At 46.3% G+C, this 18,484-nt stretch overlaps 1 protein-coding gene across 1 annotated transcript in view; it reads left to right on the forward strand.

The window, feature by feature from the left end:
• The first annotated feature begins 1,539 nt into the window (after positions 1-1,539).
• The window catches only part of LOC128723935 (serine-rich adhesin for platelets), a 111,214-nt gene continuing 94,269 nt past the window's right edge, over positions 1,540-18,484 (forward strand). Inside the window, exon 1 of the mRNA XM_053817699.1 lies at positions 1,540-1,548. Within this exon, the coding sequence (XP_053673674.1) occupies positions 1,540-1,548 (9 nt within the window). The remainder of the gene's footprint in view (positions 1,549-18,484) is intronic.

The raw sequence follows: 18,484 nt of genomic DNA on the forward strand, positions 1-18,484 counted from the left end.
CATCCCGGGGGATCGATCCATCTCACGCGTGTGTGCATGGCGAGCATTCCAGGCACGCCAGTGGATCCCTCAGCGCACCGATAAAAACGAGCCTTGTGACAGGTGCGTGCGAGAGAGAGAGTGCGTGATCGGTTTGACAGCTCCCGCGGTGGTCTCAGTAGGCAGTTTTAGTAGCCATTGCCAAGTGCTCTCCTGGCGCGCTAGATTTCGTTGTGACGAAAGTAAACGACTGAAGGACAAAAAAAAACACCATTTCATAAAGAACGACGTATCGTTAAGCCTATTGTAAGTCGCGTTCAGGTATTATCAGCGCCATCGACCGTATCGAGTGCGCATTGTCAAGTGATAATGCGTTGCTGCCGGACAAATGAACGCCAAGTGGGCGCGAGATCGTGGTGCGCGTCGGTAATCAAGATGGCGCGCGCTATCGACGCTAGCAGGACAACCACGAGCTGAAGTTTTGGCCGGATGGGATGTTGCAGCGTTTCGCGCAGTGTGTTATTAGTCGGTTCGAAAACAACTCAAGTAACGAGCAAACCCTCACAGCCCTCGTCTCGTTGGAGAGGTAGTTCGCACGGTGCGGAATTAATCAAGAGTGCCACTTTACACGCGGTTCGTACGAGGCGTACAAAGCACGCCAGGCTCCGGTGGAAACGTTCACTCACCTTCGAAGAGGACGTCGCGGACAGACATCAGCCATTGCGTCGCTTGTTACTTGTTGCTTGCACAATTTTCGCCCGACCCCGGAGTCGGCGGAAGCTGGCGTGGGCCGCTTTTCCATCTCCGGGCTTTTTAATGTGGTGAAATTCTGCCGGGTGGTACTATTTTCCCTCAATTTTGTTTTCGGTTTCGTTTTACCCAGCCAGCGGGGTGTGTGCGTTCGTTTCATCATTAGTGCGCGCGTTCGGAGTGAAGAGATTCGGGCACTCGAGCCTGATTGGAAATTGGAATTCGATTGTTTCACGCGCGCGCGCACACACACACTCGTCTATGTGTCTATGTGATTTCTTATGCTCGTTTGTGCCGTGTTGTTGTTTTTTCGTCCACGTCCCATAACTCGACCCCCGTGAACCGCGGGGAACCGGAGTTGTTTTAATCAATTTTCTCACCATCCGGCACTGGTTAATTAGCGACTCCGTGGCGGTGCTGCTCGATGCGAGCGTGCAGGTGCGATTTGTGCTTTAAAGCAGTGTTTTAAGGGGAAGCAAAAATAAAGAAAAAAAGTTCCGCACCAATCGACTGCGCCCAGTGAGAAAAAGGAAGCTTTTTGCCCTGCGAAGTTATGAAGGAGTAATTTGGAAATACACACACCCGCACGCACGTGTACGAATACGCATTAACACACCCGCGCGCGGAATTCAATCGATAAGGAAGTGCAGTGCTTGTGTGTTGCGGCGAACAAACGAGGTACACGGCTCAAGCCTGTGGGGGCTAAAGGCTCGATTCAATTGACATAGATGTCGTCGTTTGATGGAGCTCGGTAGATTATTATCGCAGTAGGCGGTGAAGTGAAGTGCTGGCGAAAAATAATACACAACGATGTCTAAGGTAAGCTTTCATTTTAGTCCTTGCCAGTTACTGTTACTTAGTCCTTGTAATGGTAGGATTTGTAAAATATAAAGTACTTTGATACCAGATATACGTGTTTTAAATACATTTTTTGGAGTTGCTATAAATATATGATATTATATCATTTTCATAAAAAGCGTCTAACAGATGAGTACTTCTTTTTGCAATCTACATCATATACTTAAAAAAAACTTTGCATGTTTAAGCTTGAAGATGAAAAGGGTCCTTTTCGACAAAGCTTTCAAGAAACTAGCTTTATTTTTTTTAACACAAAATAGCCCATGTTGGCGAGGAGCTTAGCGTACTAAATTTAGTTGAAGAATAAATTGCGAAATTGATTCATGCCAATAAAAATCCATAAAAATATTTGCCATAAATATTGGTTAACCAGGGTCTCGAAGAAGGTCGAATATCTCCAACACCGAAAAGGGTTCTAAGCGTCTGTATTCGAAACAATTCATATTCATCTCGAACCGAAAAGGTCAAGCAGTGCGCCAGCTGTTCACCTTTCCTAATCGAGGGTCATTTAGCAAAACGGCCCAAGCCTTGTACTGGCAGCTTAATTTACGTCCCATTGAGCGAAAGAGGTAAAGTCAACCGCGAGCCACTCACTTTTCCTCAAAGCCGATTCCCCGGCCATTTATCGAGCAGATCGATTTTTCCGACAGCTTAGCCACGACAGTCTCCGAGAACCGAGAGGCAACCCGCAACGAAACAACCAACCCGAAGCAGGAGGAGGCCCTATTTTGAAGTGGAATTCGAACGATGAGAACGGTGAACCGGCACGGTAAATGCTGGATACGGTTGGCTAAGTCCTAAACGTTTTTTGATATCTCATTTTTCCATTGGCTTCACAACTGCCAACTCATCGCTGGCAGGAATCGGTACTTGGGTGTTTGGATCCACATCATCATCCAACCAGCTGTTCGATACCTGGCTTCCCAACGGCACTGGTTTCGCGACGATAACCGTCACAGTGAGAGACATGTGACGTTTGGCCATCCATTGAACTGCCGCTTCCGGATGGGACGTACCGGGATTTGACAAACGAAAGAGAGGTGTGTTTTGTTCTTGGCGTTTCGACGGTGGAAAACACCCCCGTCAGGGGCCTGCCGGGCGAAAGTAAATGGAGCGCAACGGTAAAACGGCCCAAACTCGGCTCGAGAAAAATAAAACAAAAATCAGAACACCGATCGTTAGCAACGAGAGCGAGATGTTCGATCCACTGGACCCCGGTCGGGCTACTGATTGACGTAGATGAAGCGGATTGAAACGGGTTTCAATTGTGCCCATGGCGGGTTTTACTTTATGATTTGATTCTGGTGGTACTGATTTGCATTTCTCGAATGTGCTCCGGCCCCCGGAATGGAATTCCCCGCTTACGGCAGCAATAAAGTGGATTTTCTTCTCGGCCCGGCTTTCAACCTTCCTCTTTGGGAGTTACCGGCCAAATCTCGTTATGCAGAAGCGTGCGTCTCGTGGGGGAAACGCGGGCACTCCGGAAGGGGGGAAGCATGATGGAAATCGCCATGAAATGAAACGTTTGTGTGCGTGCGTGCATTTGTCGCGGGTGTGGTGTGAGGAAAAATATGCCCCCAAACGCTGCGCCGGAAACGCGATGGAGGGAAATTATGTGACGCTTTGGTGCCATCATCTGAGAGCGAGGCAAAATTGCTTTCGGCGCGTCGTAAAGCTTGATCCGTCCGTTAATTGAAAGCCCTAAAACAGGATTAACCGAGGCTGAGCTCAAAGCTAGACGGGAGTTTATCTCCACTGTCGTCTTCGTTGCTGCTGGCTGGCGTCGTTGACTTATGTGCCTTTTGTTTTGCTTCTCGCCGGGAAAGTGATCAAAAGCAAGTGTTTAAGATGGCAACGACGACGTGACTTGACGAGCAACGGGCGAGATTTTATTGTGCTTCAAACCCTGTTGAACTTTTCGGCCTGAGGCATATATTTTTCAGCTCATATAAAGTTGATCGTGCAATTGACACAGTTGAGAGGTACACTTGGACCTCTACCAGTGTCAAACGCTATTTTTAAAACCAATCGAAAGTTTTTTCAACATTTCGATTGTCTGTTTCAATAGACCTTTCATTCATTTCGCCAACAAAAACGACCTCCCTTTTGAGCTTTCGAACCTTCTGATCGAACAGTGCCTTGTATAAGATCATCCGTTCCAATCCGCTGCTTCCGTAGAAAGCTCCCCACTTTGAGGAAAAAAAATGGACATCCAAATGGACAACAAACGTATCGTTACGAGTGTGGTAATGTACCGGCGCTAACTGGGTGTTTTGATTGTTTGTTGTGGAAAAGCGTGGTGTTTTTCCTCCTCCCCCCTGATGATGTTTTCGATTTTGCTCGTTTTCAACTCGTGGTGCGATATGTGCGAGCTATACTTGCCGCTGGTTGCAGGAAACCACCGCCCATGGGGCCTATCATAACTCTACACAAATCTGCTGCAGTATCTCTTGGCCGCGCCCCCACTCTTACCGGGCGGGGTTATGTTATTTTTTGCTGCCTCTATTTAGCTGGAAAAACAAACAAGCCAGCATTGAGGCGATGATAGCTTACAAAATACTTCTCCATAAAATCACATTCCATTCGCTTCCACGGGGTTGGGGTTGTTTGGCGTTATGAGTGATAATAGATCGAGTATGCATTTGGCAAATCGCCCCGACACCGTACGCTGATCGTCTGTAGACAGAGTGGCATGCCGTAAGCAATATGATCCACCAAAGGGCCCCCCAGAGTGTGTAACGCTCGGTTTGCAGCAAGCGAACGCGAACGGAACGTGTTGAGAAAGGTGAAATGAAGACAAAACACGGTTACACCTGGGCTACAGGTGGAAGCTACGTTAATTATGCTGATCTTACTGATGCGATCATCACGATGACGTGGATCTCGATGGTGGAGAAGTCTTATGCCGGATATCGCCGAAGGGCTCAGGGCAAGTGCCTTGATAAGTGGCGGCACAAGAGTGTATCGCGGAACAAAATTGTTACCTCTGGCCGTGGTTCCGCATGCGCTACGTTGGAGTGGGGTCATGAGTTGGTTGATTGAATTTCCTACATCGTTTCAGAAATTGATGGAAAAAATTCTACTCTCTCTAGCGATCGGGCGTCTATATGGGCTTATTGGAAACCGTGGCGCTGGCGTGGATCGGGAGATTAGATGGCTCAATTTTACTTATACCGTTGTGTTTGTTTCCTGTTTGTTACTCAATTACTTACGTGCTAGAAAGCACCCTTAATTATAGATGAAGAGGGAAAAAACCGTGACATAGACATAAAGCTTGTATGTGGAGCTGCGAGTATTCTAGTCGGCATTCTTCCAATTTCATGTCTAGTTCTTCGAGATCACTACCAGTTGCTTTCAAACTATTGATTGGCCGTTACTGATTGCAATCGGTCAAAATGCTCAACCGTGCGGCAGAAAATCATTAATCTTCGCCGTGTACCACCAGCGCAGGGCTGATCGTTTCCATCATCAAAGCACTTTTTCGTACCGGGCTCTAGGATCTTCCCAAAAAAAAGGGGCTTTAGGTTTGATACCAAACATTAGTACACCTTTTCTACCTCTCCGAACTTTGTTTTGTTCGCGTTGTTTACAGCCAAAAGAAGCAGCACGGGTTTCACTGTGTGATTGATTAAATGCTGCACGGGTGAGTGATGAAGAAAAAGGTCGATAGATAAACCTTTTCTTGAAATAGCTACCGTAGATGGGGTGGTTTGTATTTTTTGTTGTATAAATCCAGAAAAGATAACCGTTTCCATCATGCTCGATCTCGATTTCGGAAGAGAAAAGGTAAATCCGCTCGCTTCACTGGTGTATTTATATGAAAATTCATAGCGAATCGCCAGATTTTTTGCTCTACCTTTTTTACTACCCCTACCTCAAGAGTGTTGAATTTTCCGGCAAGAAAAGTGCTGAGCGTCCGTTGGATATGGGAATAGCAACAAAAAAATCGGAACAAAAAAACTGCGAAAAATCGATCCAAAAGGCATCCCTTGGCTTTCAGCAGGACGTGTGAATTTTATCGATTTTAAATTAGCATACACAATTTTGATGCGGTAGAGCACTTCGTCGCGCTAACCCATTCGCAGCCTCACGGCTGAAAGCGGCTAAACTAGTAAAAAGATTTCCAAACCAGCTTGGGCGTTGCGGGCTCCAGCCGAATGTAAGAGCACAGCAGAGCGCAGTGAAGGGGCAAACTCACCGGCATCTGCTCAAAGCGGAGCTTACTCGAACCAGACGCCGGACGACGATGTGCAGACGGTTCGATTTTATGGGAAATTTATATGTAAACGATAAAATTCGACCAGCCTCCAGCCTCGGCGGTGGTCCGATTTTTTCGATTCACTTTTGTTGTTTCGAGTGGTTGCCATCTTGCAGTCGCCTGTCGAGCGTCGTCGGTAGAATATCGGCTTCGATTGGTGGGGATTTTCAGCGCCTTTGGCTTATGCGGCCAATTTATGGGCCAATATTGATGCCGTTCAATTTTTGCGACGCGATTATTGAGATATTGTTACTCGACCACGGACATGAAATCCATTGACCGTGGGCGTGGGTTTGTTAGTTTACGATTAATATAAAGTGTGAATACGTATCGGATGAGTTCAATGGATATGGGTTTTCTGTGAATGGACGGTTTTATTGTCTTGTCAGATTTATTTTTTTGTACGTTTTACATTGTGAAATTGTTTAAGATATTGACCAGTCACGTTTTGCGCTTTGCGGAACGCTCTTCTTAAAATTAACGTCACGTCATCAGTTTTCTGTTTTATTTCTCTCATTTCCATTTTTGCGTACAAATGTAGAACTTTCCACCCGCTTAACACCGGAAGTGGTTTGCGTCATGCCAAAGCATCTTGCGTCGCGATTATTGCTTTTTTTACGAGATCAATTAAGGCAAATGCGACTCCTTTCGACTCATTGCACTCACGATTTTCCTGCCCATTTCGTGCGGCAAGCAGCGGACAGAAATCACTGTCGCCCTGACGGTCCACGAATTAGTTCCACCTTGCTTTGGTTACCTAATTTTCATCGCTAGGTGAGCGTTGTCGGCCTGTTGGCGTGTTTCTTGAAACCGAAGACGAAGGAGAACAAAAATGAAAACCAGTACAAAACGGCTCTCCCTACGAGCCCTGGGGAGTGGTTGGAAAGAGCCTCCAAAGCCGAAACACCGGAAGGAAGTTGCTGTTAATTTTACTTTTGTTTTTCATGCGTCCCGCGGGGGCGTCGACGCTTTGCAAACAATTCCGGTGGCAAGATTACGATTTCAAGTGAGGGCAAAAACGATTTAAAAAAAATCCGTTAGGTCGTTCGTGGAAACCAGCTGGAGCTGGAAATTTCACCCAGGCGCTGAATAATTAATGATAATGCTTTTTGTGACACAACGTACCCCACCTCGTTTGGAGAGGTAAAAATTGCACGTTGTGCGACTGTGGATTTACGCCGGTCGGTCGGTTTGTAGGTAGAGCGAACGTTCTGCCACGTTGAATATACGCTTTTCAGCAGGATTTTCGTCCGCTATGTCTCGTATATGTTCCTCCTCCTAGCTTACATCGAGCCTAGCTCGAGCTTCATGGAGTGCCGAACGTTGTAGGAGTAATTTAATTTTGTCACCCGACCGAGCTGGCAGGGGCTTAGCGACGTGAAAGATTTGTGCCACTTCCGCGTACGGTTCAGTGCATTGAGCTCGACCCATTTATTCGGCTGCGAAAAGCTCAAGAAAATTTACATGAGCAGGGTGTGTGATATTTACAGGAAATCTTTTTTTAAACCATCGTACTTACCAAACTGCATGGCGCGAAGTTGAAGGGCATGATTCTATTTATCATAGAGATTTAAGATACTTAATGTTGTTTTTCTTAAATGTAATCTAAATATATCTTTGCTATGTTACTTTATATACTACACATCTTTTCATTATAAACGCGTTAGTTTACTTCCAATGGAAAAAATTGGAAAAATTTAATTTGCATTGAATAAAGTTCGAATTTTTATTAGCAATCAAATAGATTGTAGCATTGAATATGATTTTAATATTCCGAATGCATCATTTCATCCAAAAGTGTGTTTTGTTTATGAAATCTTCCTCAAACCATTCATTGCTAGAATAATCTGCCTGATTCAGAGAAAGTGTTTATTGACTCTCATCTCGTCGTATTTATTACTGACCATTTGCATTGAAATGGAATGGTTCAAGCAAACAGGAAAAATAAATATCGATCTCAGCAAGTGCCTCAAACATTGGCACTTCATTTATTTATTTGGTGAATTCATTTGCTTGCGATAGTACGCTCCGGAAATTAATAGTTTTCGTGCACAGTATGGTGAAAATCATTTCCTTGATATGAACCTTGTTGATCCACCGTTCGCGTACGTACGGATGCCATGCTGCGCATGATTTATAGAAAATATCGTAGGGCTGCCCTCGTACTGTGCTGTTACGAGAGTCCAATATATGTGAGCGATTCGTGCTGTTTATTGCTTTTGTTGCTCGAAGTGATATGCATTGATTCAGAAGTTATAAATAGTATGAAAAGGTTTGAGTAACGCACAGATGAAATTAAAAAGTTATTCAACCTTTACTTGTGAACTAAACATGTCATCAGTACGCGTTGTTCTATGATTGGAGAAGATAGTAGGATTTAAAAGTGCTATAATCCTCCAAGTGAGACCGTGCACGAGTAGATCTGGTGGGAGCTGAACAAAAAAAAGGCGACCCGATAAAACCATTATTTCTAAATGGGGTTTGCATTCACCGTTCGGTATCCAAGCGGTTCACACGCGAACCAAAGCCCTATAATCATTCTAATGCACTTATGATTAAGTTGTTTCCTTGCCTTTAATGCTTTTCCGTCATCGTCGTCGCTGTCGTCGTCCAACCCGACAGCACACTTTCACCGATCGTCGCGCTCGAGCTGGGGATCGAGAAAGGGATTTACATGAGCAATGAACGAAGATACAGAAAAAAAGAACAAAAACCCTAAATCAATACTAGCGTCCCAAGGCGGGCGCGGGCGCTTTGGTTGGCCTCAATGCTCCCGATTTAGAGGCTGGGAAATGGGCACGATGTCTTGCTTACGGTGGGGATAGCATCGTGCGCCCGGAAGGCTTATGCAGATGGCAGTTTCTCTGCAATTGATCGTGTGTTGTTGAGTCGGTTGCTTCGTGTACTAGGCTGCCTGTCTGTCCATCACCGGACGCTGGGGGATGAACTAATCGAATAAATTTAATTTGTTAATTATTTACCCACTTCTCTGCGATGGGCACATACGAATGAGTTTAATTTCTGCACGATGTATGGTTTTAGTTACATCTGCATGATTTCAGTGTTGGAAAGTTGTAATTTGAGCTCCTACTTGAATGTATTGAAAATAAATTGTTATAATTCAGAAGTATGTGGAAATTTATATGTTTGCCCAATGCAATGTTTCTGATTTGTTTTTTTATTTGTATCGTATATTGTAGCTATTTTACCCTACGTTGTATGAAAAAATGACCCCAGGATTTAGGTTTAACGTTCATTTTGTCCCCGATTTCAAAAGGGTAATTCGGGTCAACCCAACCGCACGACGTCCCGGTCAAGCATATTACGACTGAAATATGCATGACGGAATCGATTCAATTCCATCTCCAGAAAAATCGATAAATTCTACCCTACTTTTTGCGTTCGCTGCTCCGTCAACGGTCCGAGAAGGAAAAGTCTACGGGAGAAAACAGAACCAAAAGCCAGGATGCTTAATAATGGCGAAAATAAGAGAGTTACGATTGAATCGACCAGCAGCAGAGGATGGGAAGATAAAAGTCCTTCCAATTGTCGTAAATTGCACACCCGACTGCAGGATGCGCGATCGAGGCGAACAATGATACGGATTACGGAATGAAAGATGGTCGAAAATCGAATTAAGAAAACATTACTGCGCGAAATCGAGCGGCGAATGGTGCAAAGGGCTGGGATTTCGGGATGCATTAATCTTCCCGGCAAGTTCAATCAATTTTCGTTAGCTCGATTTTTGTTGGCTTTGCGTGGGCTCAGGGTGTGGTGGAAGTAGAATGGTTAAAGATGATTTTATCATATCAAAACCCTACGGGAAAAGATAATTTTCCATAAATTCACGTTTATCGATATTTCCACTGCGTGTGTGACGAGCGTTTCGATTCGATATTGAGCCTCGAAGGTCGGTCAGTCAAATGCCGCCAGCATGTCTTCGTGTTTGAGGTTCAGAACGCGGACACGTGCACAACCTTCCACGCCTTCTAACGGCCCTGAACTCCGCCCTCGCGCGCGTTGCAGGAGGCCTGTTCAGGTGGCAAAGCCTTGCGATAAAGCAACGCTCCCGTGCAATGCCGATTATTGCAGTGTCAGTGATAATGAAGCCCGAGCGAACACGGCATTAGTGTTTTTTTCGCGGCTGTAAACACCCGACGTCCGGACGTTCTGACGAACTGACGACGCATCAAAGTCAAACCGATTGATAGCGTTTCGACGTTCACGAGTTGCATCCTGACGGTTGGAGCTTTATTTATGCAAGCCCCATCTCGATGCCGCCTTTCGACGGCGCCATACCGTATTGGTGTGGTGGGAAAAATTGGCCATACTGGTGCTTTTGGGCCGCAGTACCGTTGGGAAGGGCACAAAACTGCATTCCCTTCAATCGATTCGGCCCTTGCCGTGGGCAACGGAGCGGTTGGTTGATTGAAAAACGAACGCGAAATGTCCTAGATACTGCCGCGCACGGCGAACAATAGCTCACGTCGAACGGTGTGTGTGTGTGTGTGTGTATGTGTTTGGTTTCAAGCACGAAAGGTACGCCGGTAAAGGGCTCCAAGAGTCCCCGGGGAAGGCTACATTTGGGGCAACTATTGGTGGAGTTTGGGGTGACGGTAAGGGATCGATATTCCATTTTCCGTGTCCAATCACGAACCGACGCAACCGACGACGGCAACCCACGCCAACGACCGGCGGCAACCTACATTTTTCCTCACTATTTTCCCTCCGTAGGCTTTCCACCGGTGCGGAAGCCACCAGAATCCGGGACACCCACACACGCATACCGGAACGCTCCGTACGGTGGCGCAGTGACTTAACTGTCAATATGATTAAAAATTCATTTTTATCCATCAACGGGGGGAGATATCGTGCGAAATGGCATCGGTAGGCATTCCGTAGCCGCGTGTGTCGGCATTCCGGCCGGATAAGCGTTCGCAGGCGAGAAAAATCGGCTATCACACGAGGTAGGGTTCTTGGGATGGCGCCCTTTTCGCCAGCTGGGATGTGGAAATCATCGTTCGCCTTCGGCAGGGCAGGGGAGGAACTATTTCCGGAAAATCTCGTATCGATTCGGTTAAATGCTGCCGTAAACTAAGCGCTGGAATGAAACGGCTGTCGATTTTATGACCTTCTTGATTTTTCCCTTTTTTCGTGGTTACGGAAAGCAACGGTGTTACAGCACGCGGTTAGCGGTATTGGCTTTTGGGAAAACTCGTCTTTTATCACGTTCTACGCGCTGTTGGATGGTTTTAAACGCTTACTGACTATATGGGATTGGAAAGCCTTGTGTTTGTGGAGAGTAAAATCCGTTCGGTGTGCGATTTTATCGCATTTACAACAAGTAACGTAATTTTGAAAGTAAACCAGGTAATCGTAATCATCGATGCTGACGCTTTTTCGACCTCCATTTCGTTGGCACCAGACGGTCCCGCGTCGGTATTAATTGGATCACCACGCGGTGTCACTGACCGGTCGTCGAGAAAGGACCTTTTTCCTTTGGCTCCCTGGAATATCCTGCCGTCACAGCTAGACAGCTTGGGCCGCTTCGTAGACTTGAGAGCGATAATATTCCTCGCCAAAAGCGCTCACTTTTTGGTGGCCAAGTGAAGTCCACGTCCGATGCCGGTGGTGGTCATTTGCTGCACGCAACGTTCCCATCGGGGTGATTCGCCTTGTAGACCTCAATCGTTGTGCCCCTTTGTAGGTTAATGCTTGCAGTAGCTGGATTGCCAGGGATCGGACGGAAGGAGACTATGCTGCCGTAAAGCAAAAAGAAAGGCCAACAGTTAGTAGGAAGAAACGCTCACACTTCTTCGGTAGACCGGGAGCGCGACATATGACTTTCGTGCGAACTGTACCGCACGCCATGGACCCGTTTAGAACTCATTGACCCGTCGGTGATGCGACGATAATGTATGCGCCTCTATTACCGCCATTACCAGCAATGAACCTTCGAAGGGCTTTTGTTGGCTTCTCGGAGCTGGCCTGAGTCAGAGGCTGCAAGCTATTTTGGGCCGGATCCTGGACGGATACCATCACACATTCCAACCCTTTTTAATTAAGTGTTGTGGGTTTCTCCGAGTGACCTGCAACCTTACCTTGTATTCTCACCTTTACAAGGCAGCTGTGCGTGTTTGTCTCGCTCTATCTTTTTATTTGCATTTCTTACGTCAGATCCTGGGTTCCGTGGTCGAAAGGTTCACGGACTAGCCGCGTTCGATCCGAAGGTTGAGCAAAGTTTTCCAATAAACAAAATAGAAGTACATGGAACTATCCTCGCTGGTGGAGATCACGTGCATGCGTGAGTCTTTCCTTTTCTATCTGTATTTTTTTCTTGATGATCATTCTTACCGGTGCAGTCGATCTGGCTAAACTAGCAGCTGGTAAAAGTTTGCGCTTTCGTTGCAGAATTATTCCACGCGCGATGTGGTTCCGTTTCCGCCCGGAAAGAAGGTACGTGCGAAGAATACGTTTAACGATTGGTAATGCTAAAGCAAGGTGTTCTTGCCTGCGGATGGTCTCGTTCGGACTTTATGCAGGTGTAACACCTTTATTCCTGTTGCTGAAATGTGAACACCCGGAACGGATCATTCTTCTGCCGATATTCGCGCGTCATTTCCTCAACCCAAAAGCTACGTAGGGTTGCGTTCGCAAAGTTTCGCAAAAACTTTACCCAAAATTCTAACTATTTGTCAAACGTGAAGCATATAATGTCGCCCCTAATCTGCAAACGACAGCGAGCGTGTGTTTCTTTCGAGGAAATCTAATTAGCATCATAAATTATCCTACACCCCGGTGCACGTAAAGTTTTCCCCGGAAAGCTGTCATTTGCGTTGCCAAGCAACTGCACCGAACAACATAAACACTCGGGAGCAGGGCTGAGCAAGAAAACCTCCAAAGCGATTGGATCGTCTTCTCCAGCGCCCAACAGAAACAGATGCTGCTCGCCGTCGCCTAAAACGGTTGCACTCTTCGTACGCGACTTCTGGAAGATACTCGCAACAATGCAGGGGTTAAACCAAACAGCACGAAAGGAGGAGGTTGGCCTGTGTGACTCTAAATCATTTCGCTTGTTGATCTTATCACCGGCGAGTACTCGTGCCGCTTCGCTAGGATCCGGCGCATCCCCAGCGGCCATCGACGATGAGCGCGATTCCGTTCACGGTTCGGTAGGCGGCAGAAGCTGCACTCCGGTATGCATCGCTGACTGCATGACATTGTCGTTGGTGAGGGCCCGTGGATTGCTGCTACACCGTGGCGTAACGTAAGCTTCTTGAAAATGTGGAAATTTCATTGTGGAAAATTCCGACCTCGCATCAGGGAGAGATAGTGGCAGCGATCTAGCGGCTTAGGCGAGATGCACTGAAAAGATAAACACTGCTGCAAATCTCTCTGAATAGCGCGAGTGTGGTTCATTCCATCCATGTTGAGCCAGCGGAAGAAGCCTAACCGTGTCATTGCCAGCAGACATTTGGATGTGCGCTTCGCATCAGAATCCCTCCCCGGATGTGCTCCACATCCTTGGCCGTGAAGGGGTTCTTTTCTTCGCTGTTTGTTCGCGCTAGCTGTGGCGGAAGTATTGTGCGAATTCCCAATCATACGGGCGGGAGATTATCGAATGGCGAGTGTGCATTTTTCCGGTCCTTCGAGATGCAGGCTGCCGCCTGAATCGTATGCACACGTGTGTGCTGTCGTGTACGCTGGTGTGTATGGAATGTGCAATGTGACAATTTTGGCATGTTTGTCGCGTATTGTTACCGTTCCATGGTTGTTTTTTTATCCTTCGCACTCCTGATGTGGTGGCTGCATGATGCTACAAAACGGGAAATAAAGATGTTGTAAATATGACTATTTTTTCCTCTCTCTCTCTCTCTCTCTCTCTCTCTCTCTCGCTGAAATCCGCGGAAAAAGAACCGTTGCGAGGAAACGCTGCCAGGCGCGTTTCCGATGCGCTTGTTCAAGGGTGGAAATATTTTTCATCCGTTTGAACAACAATCATGCCGGCACGGGCCGCATGTCACGTACGTCCGGGCTCGCGGTGATGGCGTGTTATTAAACTATTGCACCCAAACAGGAAGATAGGAAATAAATCTCGCAAAGCGTGATATGAACATTCGGGTGATGGTAGAATGCAATAACGGGTACAGCGAGCCACAACACGGAGTGCGCGTTTTTCTTTTCAATAGGAAATTGTTTGCCATAAGCAGCTTCGTGCGCTGCAGTAGCGTTTACTTAGCTAGCTTCGTGTTAAATATATAAAATCATCACGTTTGTATACTACGCTTTTTATTAGGAAGCGTCAGTAAGGTTGATAGAGTGCTTCGCTTAATAAATAATTTGATTGCCATTTTTCTAGGGTTACGCGAACAATCGTAAATCGTGCTGTGAAAAACGACATAATTAAATTACTATAAGTTCTTGAATTGTTCGCCTGCAGAGTGCTGCGCACAATTAATGGTTTTCTTACCAGGATGCACCGGCTGGATGCACTCGGTGTCTCTCGCAGAATCACATAATGGACGCGCAATGTTTTTTTCTTGCTGTATGACGAACATAAAGTTCTTCCCGTTCGTTGGCGTCTTTTTAGAGCAGCAACAATCCAAGCACGAATACTTTGTACGAGATACGAAAAAGGCGCAACAAATGCTCATTTGTCAAACGACCTGGTACATGCGCATGAAGCAACACATTAAAAAAAAGTGCATTCCGCGCGCATTTGTGTAATTAGGTGGAGTTTTAATTGAACGCAATTAGAGCTTCCCTCGTGATCTTCCCGTTTGCGTGCGGTTGTCGTTGCAGTATTTAATTACGCTTTGCGTTCTTTTGCTGACGGAGAAACCTCTTGAGTGGTTTTAGCGCGTCGACGCGAAAGCTTCGGTGCAAGGTATATGCTGCAACAACGCCCCCCGTTAGGTTAAGGGCTTCTGCCGGGGGTGGATGACAATATTAATAACTCCCGCTCGAGCGAAAGTCGCGTTTCGTTTGCATACACCCGCACTCGGGATGGGAGACAAGCCGAGCAGCAGAGTTGCAGCAAATGTGCAAAGTGCTACGTTTTACTTTGGATTATTACAACGCCAATTAACAGCAAGATAGGTACGCCAGCTCCGAGCGCTCCAGTTTACCGAGGAAGCTTCATCAGGCGGTTCATTCGTTTCGTTTCGCTTCACGTCTACGTTGGCTCGGAGAGGGAATTAAGGGATTAGAGACGATTGAGTTATCTTTAGACAAATGAGAAGTATAAACCGTTCACAGCCTTCGAGTGAAGGTGAGGGAGTGCTCGGATAGAGATATTTTTATCCCTTTGCGAAGGGTTGAGTGGTTAGCTCGATGACCTTCACACACTGAAACGCGCAAAGGCTTGTCCCTTTAAGCAAGGGCATTGGGATGATGAGGGCAAACATAGGTAGAGAATCTTCGACCCATCGAACCGGTCAAATTTAGACATTTGCCCTCGAGGTGCGTTAATATTTTTTTGAAGTCAACATACACTTGAATATCGATGCTCGGATGCTGTCCCCTGGTGGTGGTTGTACTCGTCGTCAAGAAAAAGATGCCCTCAGTAGCTCGTTCCTTCTCTCTTGTTCCTCTGTTGACCCAGTTATCGTGTGTCGAGCATGTACGATGCCGTACGTATGATAGACTGCGGATGGAAAACATGTGATCGCACTGTGGCCGGCGCCGTCGCACGAAGACCAGCAGTAAGGCAAGAAGCATGTTTATGCTCACGTCATACGTGAACGCAACGAGCCGCAAGGCGTGCAGGGGATTGCACAATGCATGGATTGGGCGTTGTTTCGGTAGCGTTTGGGTATAGAAAAACGCAGAATATAAGCGGCTGCGACATTCATCTGTCAACATGTGGATAATCTGACGACAGTGATATGGTTGTTTGCCCTTTGCAGCATAACTATTGTTTTAAACTAATCATGAAAGTTTAAAAACTAAGCTTCTTTTGTTCATTATTTGATTGAAATTGATCCTATATTATTTTTATTAGTTTTATGTTTTAAATATCAATCTAGGATTGATCAAATTACTTTGATCAGTTGATCTATTTCCACTTCTTCGTTACGTTTCCATGGTATTCGCTCTAGATTGTCACCCGAAAACGATAACATACGCTAGAGAAACCTCCTCGAATGAAGCGTAACGCTCAATTGCAATGTTTTCGGTATGTAAAACATGAGTACGTCTGGCTGGGAAAATGTGTCCAATGTCGTTTAATTTTCCTCCTGAACACACCCACATTCCGATGGGTTTTCACCATGTGCTATCCGACATGGTGGCTGAATGCATAATGTCCCGTTTTCGATCTAATGAAATTCAAGGACGAAATACGCTCCGCATGGTAGTTCCTGCTGCATCGATTTCGATTGAATGTGTTGGAGCTGTATGGCGTTTAATGCACTCCGCTGCTCGATAAAGCTGGTCTTTTCACAGCATGTGCTCAATGTTGTGGATAGCTCGGGTAACCAGAGGTGGACATTTAACGAAGCTGCCGGTTCGCTTTGATTGTGGGAATCTTTATTGAGGTTTCAACATGAGCCTTTTTTTAAAATTCGATGTGAAAATAGCAACCTGTTGCAGTATATCATTGGATATTTTTTGCTAAGCTAGTACAAGAATTCGAAACAACATATCTTTCTTTTTCGGAATTTATCACTGTGCGGTAGATTCTTTTACACACTCTGTTTTTTGTATAAGTCTATTTATAAATTCTTTACTTTTTTATAATCCTTTCTTTCAATCTACTTATGTTCTACTGTACAGTATAAAAAAATGTATTCTAAAAAAAATCGTTGCGGAAAACCCAAGCTTGAAATGTATTCTCGCTACACATTAATGCACACCGGCTGCCAAAAATACCTGCGGTCACTACTCGGCCTGTGGCTAGTCATCATCCTTCCGATCCACCCATCTCCTAGCTACGCTCTCAGGCCACCCTTCCCACCGGGGACTGGTCGCTTAAAACAAAACAAATCTTCAAGTTCTATTTGTGGGCCCAAGAGAGAGAGAGAGAGAGAAGCTAAGAAAAATGAAATAAAAAGAACGACAACCCAATGGCGCGAGAGGGTGCATGTTGTTGATGTTGTTCGATATTAAAAAGTGCTCACCCCAGCGCGCCCCGGTGCTCTGGGTCTGGCGGTCAGGAGCGGAAAATCGCGGGCATCTTAAAATAGTCAAACTCTGCCGGACGAACGGTTCTGTTGAGACGGGCGCGTATGGATGCGATGGTGGCGGTGCACACTGCACCTCGGATGCAGTTTTTGAGAGCCGCATGAATACAACCACGATGCTCGGGGGAGCTCTCGGCGCTACGAGTCTCAGGGGTGGCACAGTAGGTTCAGTCTCACGCAAAGGGGCCACAACTGGGTGGTTCAAAACATGGTCCCGTCGATCGGCGGTAAAACGGTTCAGTTTGATCGCGAATAGCATTGCAGACGCCACGCGGTGTGTTGTTTTGCAAACATTTGTCGTTTCCTTTTGTGCGAATGTTCAAAATCAAACGCACGTGGAGGCAAACACTTGCAAATCGTTTTGCGTTTTGGTCGCATTTTGAAGACCACCTTCACCCAATTGCGTGCGATTCGCGGTTGCCGTGCAGCTGCAGATAGGAAAAACCGAAAGTGACCTTATTTATTTCATCCCTCCTGGACGCCCTGGTGTACGGGTGGCGTGAAAGAATTGCCCACCGCTGGAGCATAAATTAGCGCGTTATCGTCGCGCGCGGGGCAAATGGGAACAAGCAGAACGCGAACACACGCCGGTGTAGCTGACAAAATAAATAACGTTTACTTTCGCGTCGCGGTTCCGTTCGCCTGGGTGTGGTGTGATTTTTATCGCGCTTTAAGGCAAGAAAAGTCGCCCAGAGTATTAAAACAAAACGCGCGGTGTTTCAAAAGCGCAAACAAACGGGGCACTTTTAAATCATACCACCGCGCGTGGTATTGGGAGGAAACAAGTTTAAACTCGTCTAAAAATCGTCGGCTAGTCGGTGCGGTGCACAACTTTTTGGCGACCGAAAGGAAAACCTCGGCCAAGTGCGCGAGCGGTTGTGTGAAATAAATTAAAACAAGAAAAAAAAACTAACGACCCCACCGGATCCATTACGCATCGAGAGCGTGTAGAGTGACCGATTGACCTGCAAAGTGTTCGACCACCATTAGGGAAAGCCAAAGGGAAAAGCGTGTGTGTGTGTGTGTTTGAGGACGAGTGAGAGTGTTGTACTTCAAATTTGATTAATGCTATTTACCGCGCAGCATAGCCGCGAGATCTGTGGGTGATGCTTAAGACGCAGCAGTAGTACCGTTGTGGTGTCGAAGCGACGACTCGTTACCGAACAATCGACCGCTGTGCAGGTTAGCGGGGTGTGAGGTTAGTATGTTGATTGGTTTTTAACGACGTCTTGGTGACCGAGAGAAGGAAATTGAAGAAGAAGAGAGAAAAAAAAACACACACCACAGTCTAACTAGCGCGTGCACGTTACTCGTAGGTTAATGGGAATTGGGTGGCGATTTTCGAACGGCTTTTTTGAAAGGCTCGCGAACCCTAGTTTTCTCGGCAACGAGAGCAACGAGAGCAAACGTGAACTTCAACGGGAAGTTCACCTGTTAAAAAGCGTGATAGAAACCC

The sequence above is a fragment of the Anopheles nili genome, chromosome 3, assembly GCF_943737925.1.
Source record: "Anopheles nili chromosome 3, idAnoNiliSN_F5_01, whole genome shotgun sequence".
NCBI classification, from domain to species: domain Eukaryota; kingdom Metazoa; phylum Arthropoda; class Insecta; order Diptera; family Culicidae; genus Anopheles; species Anopheles nili.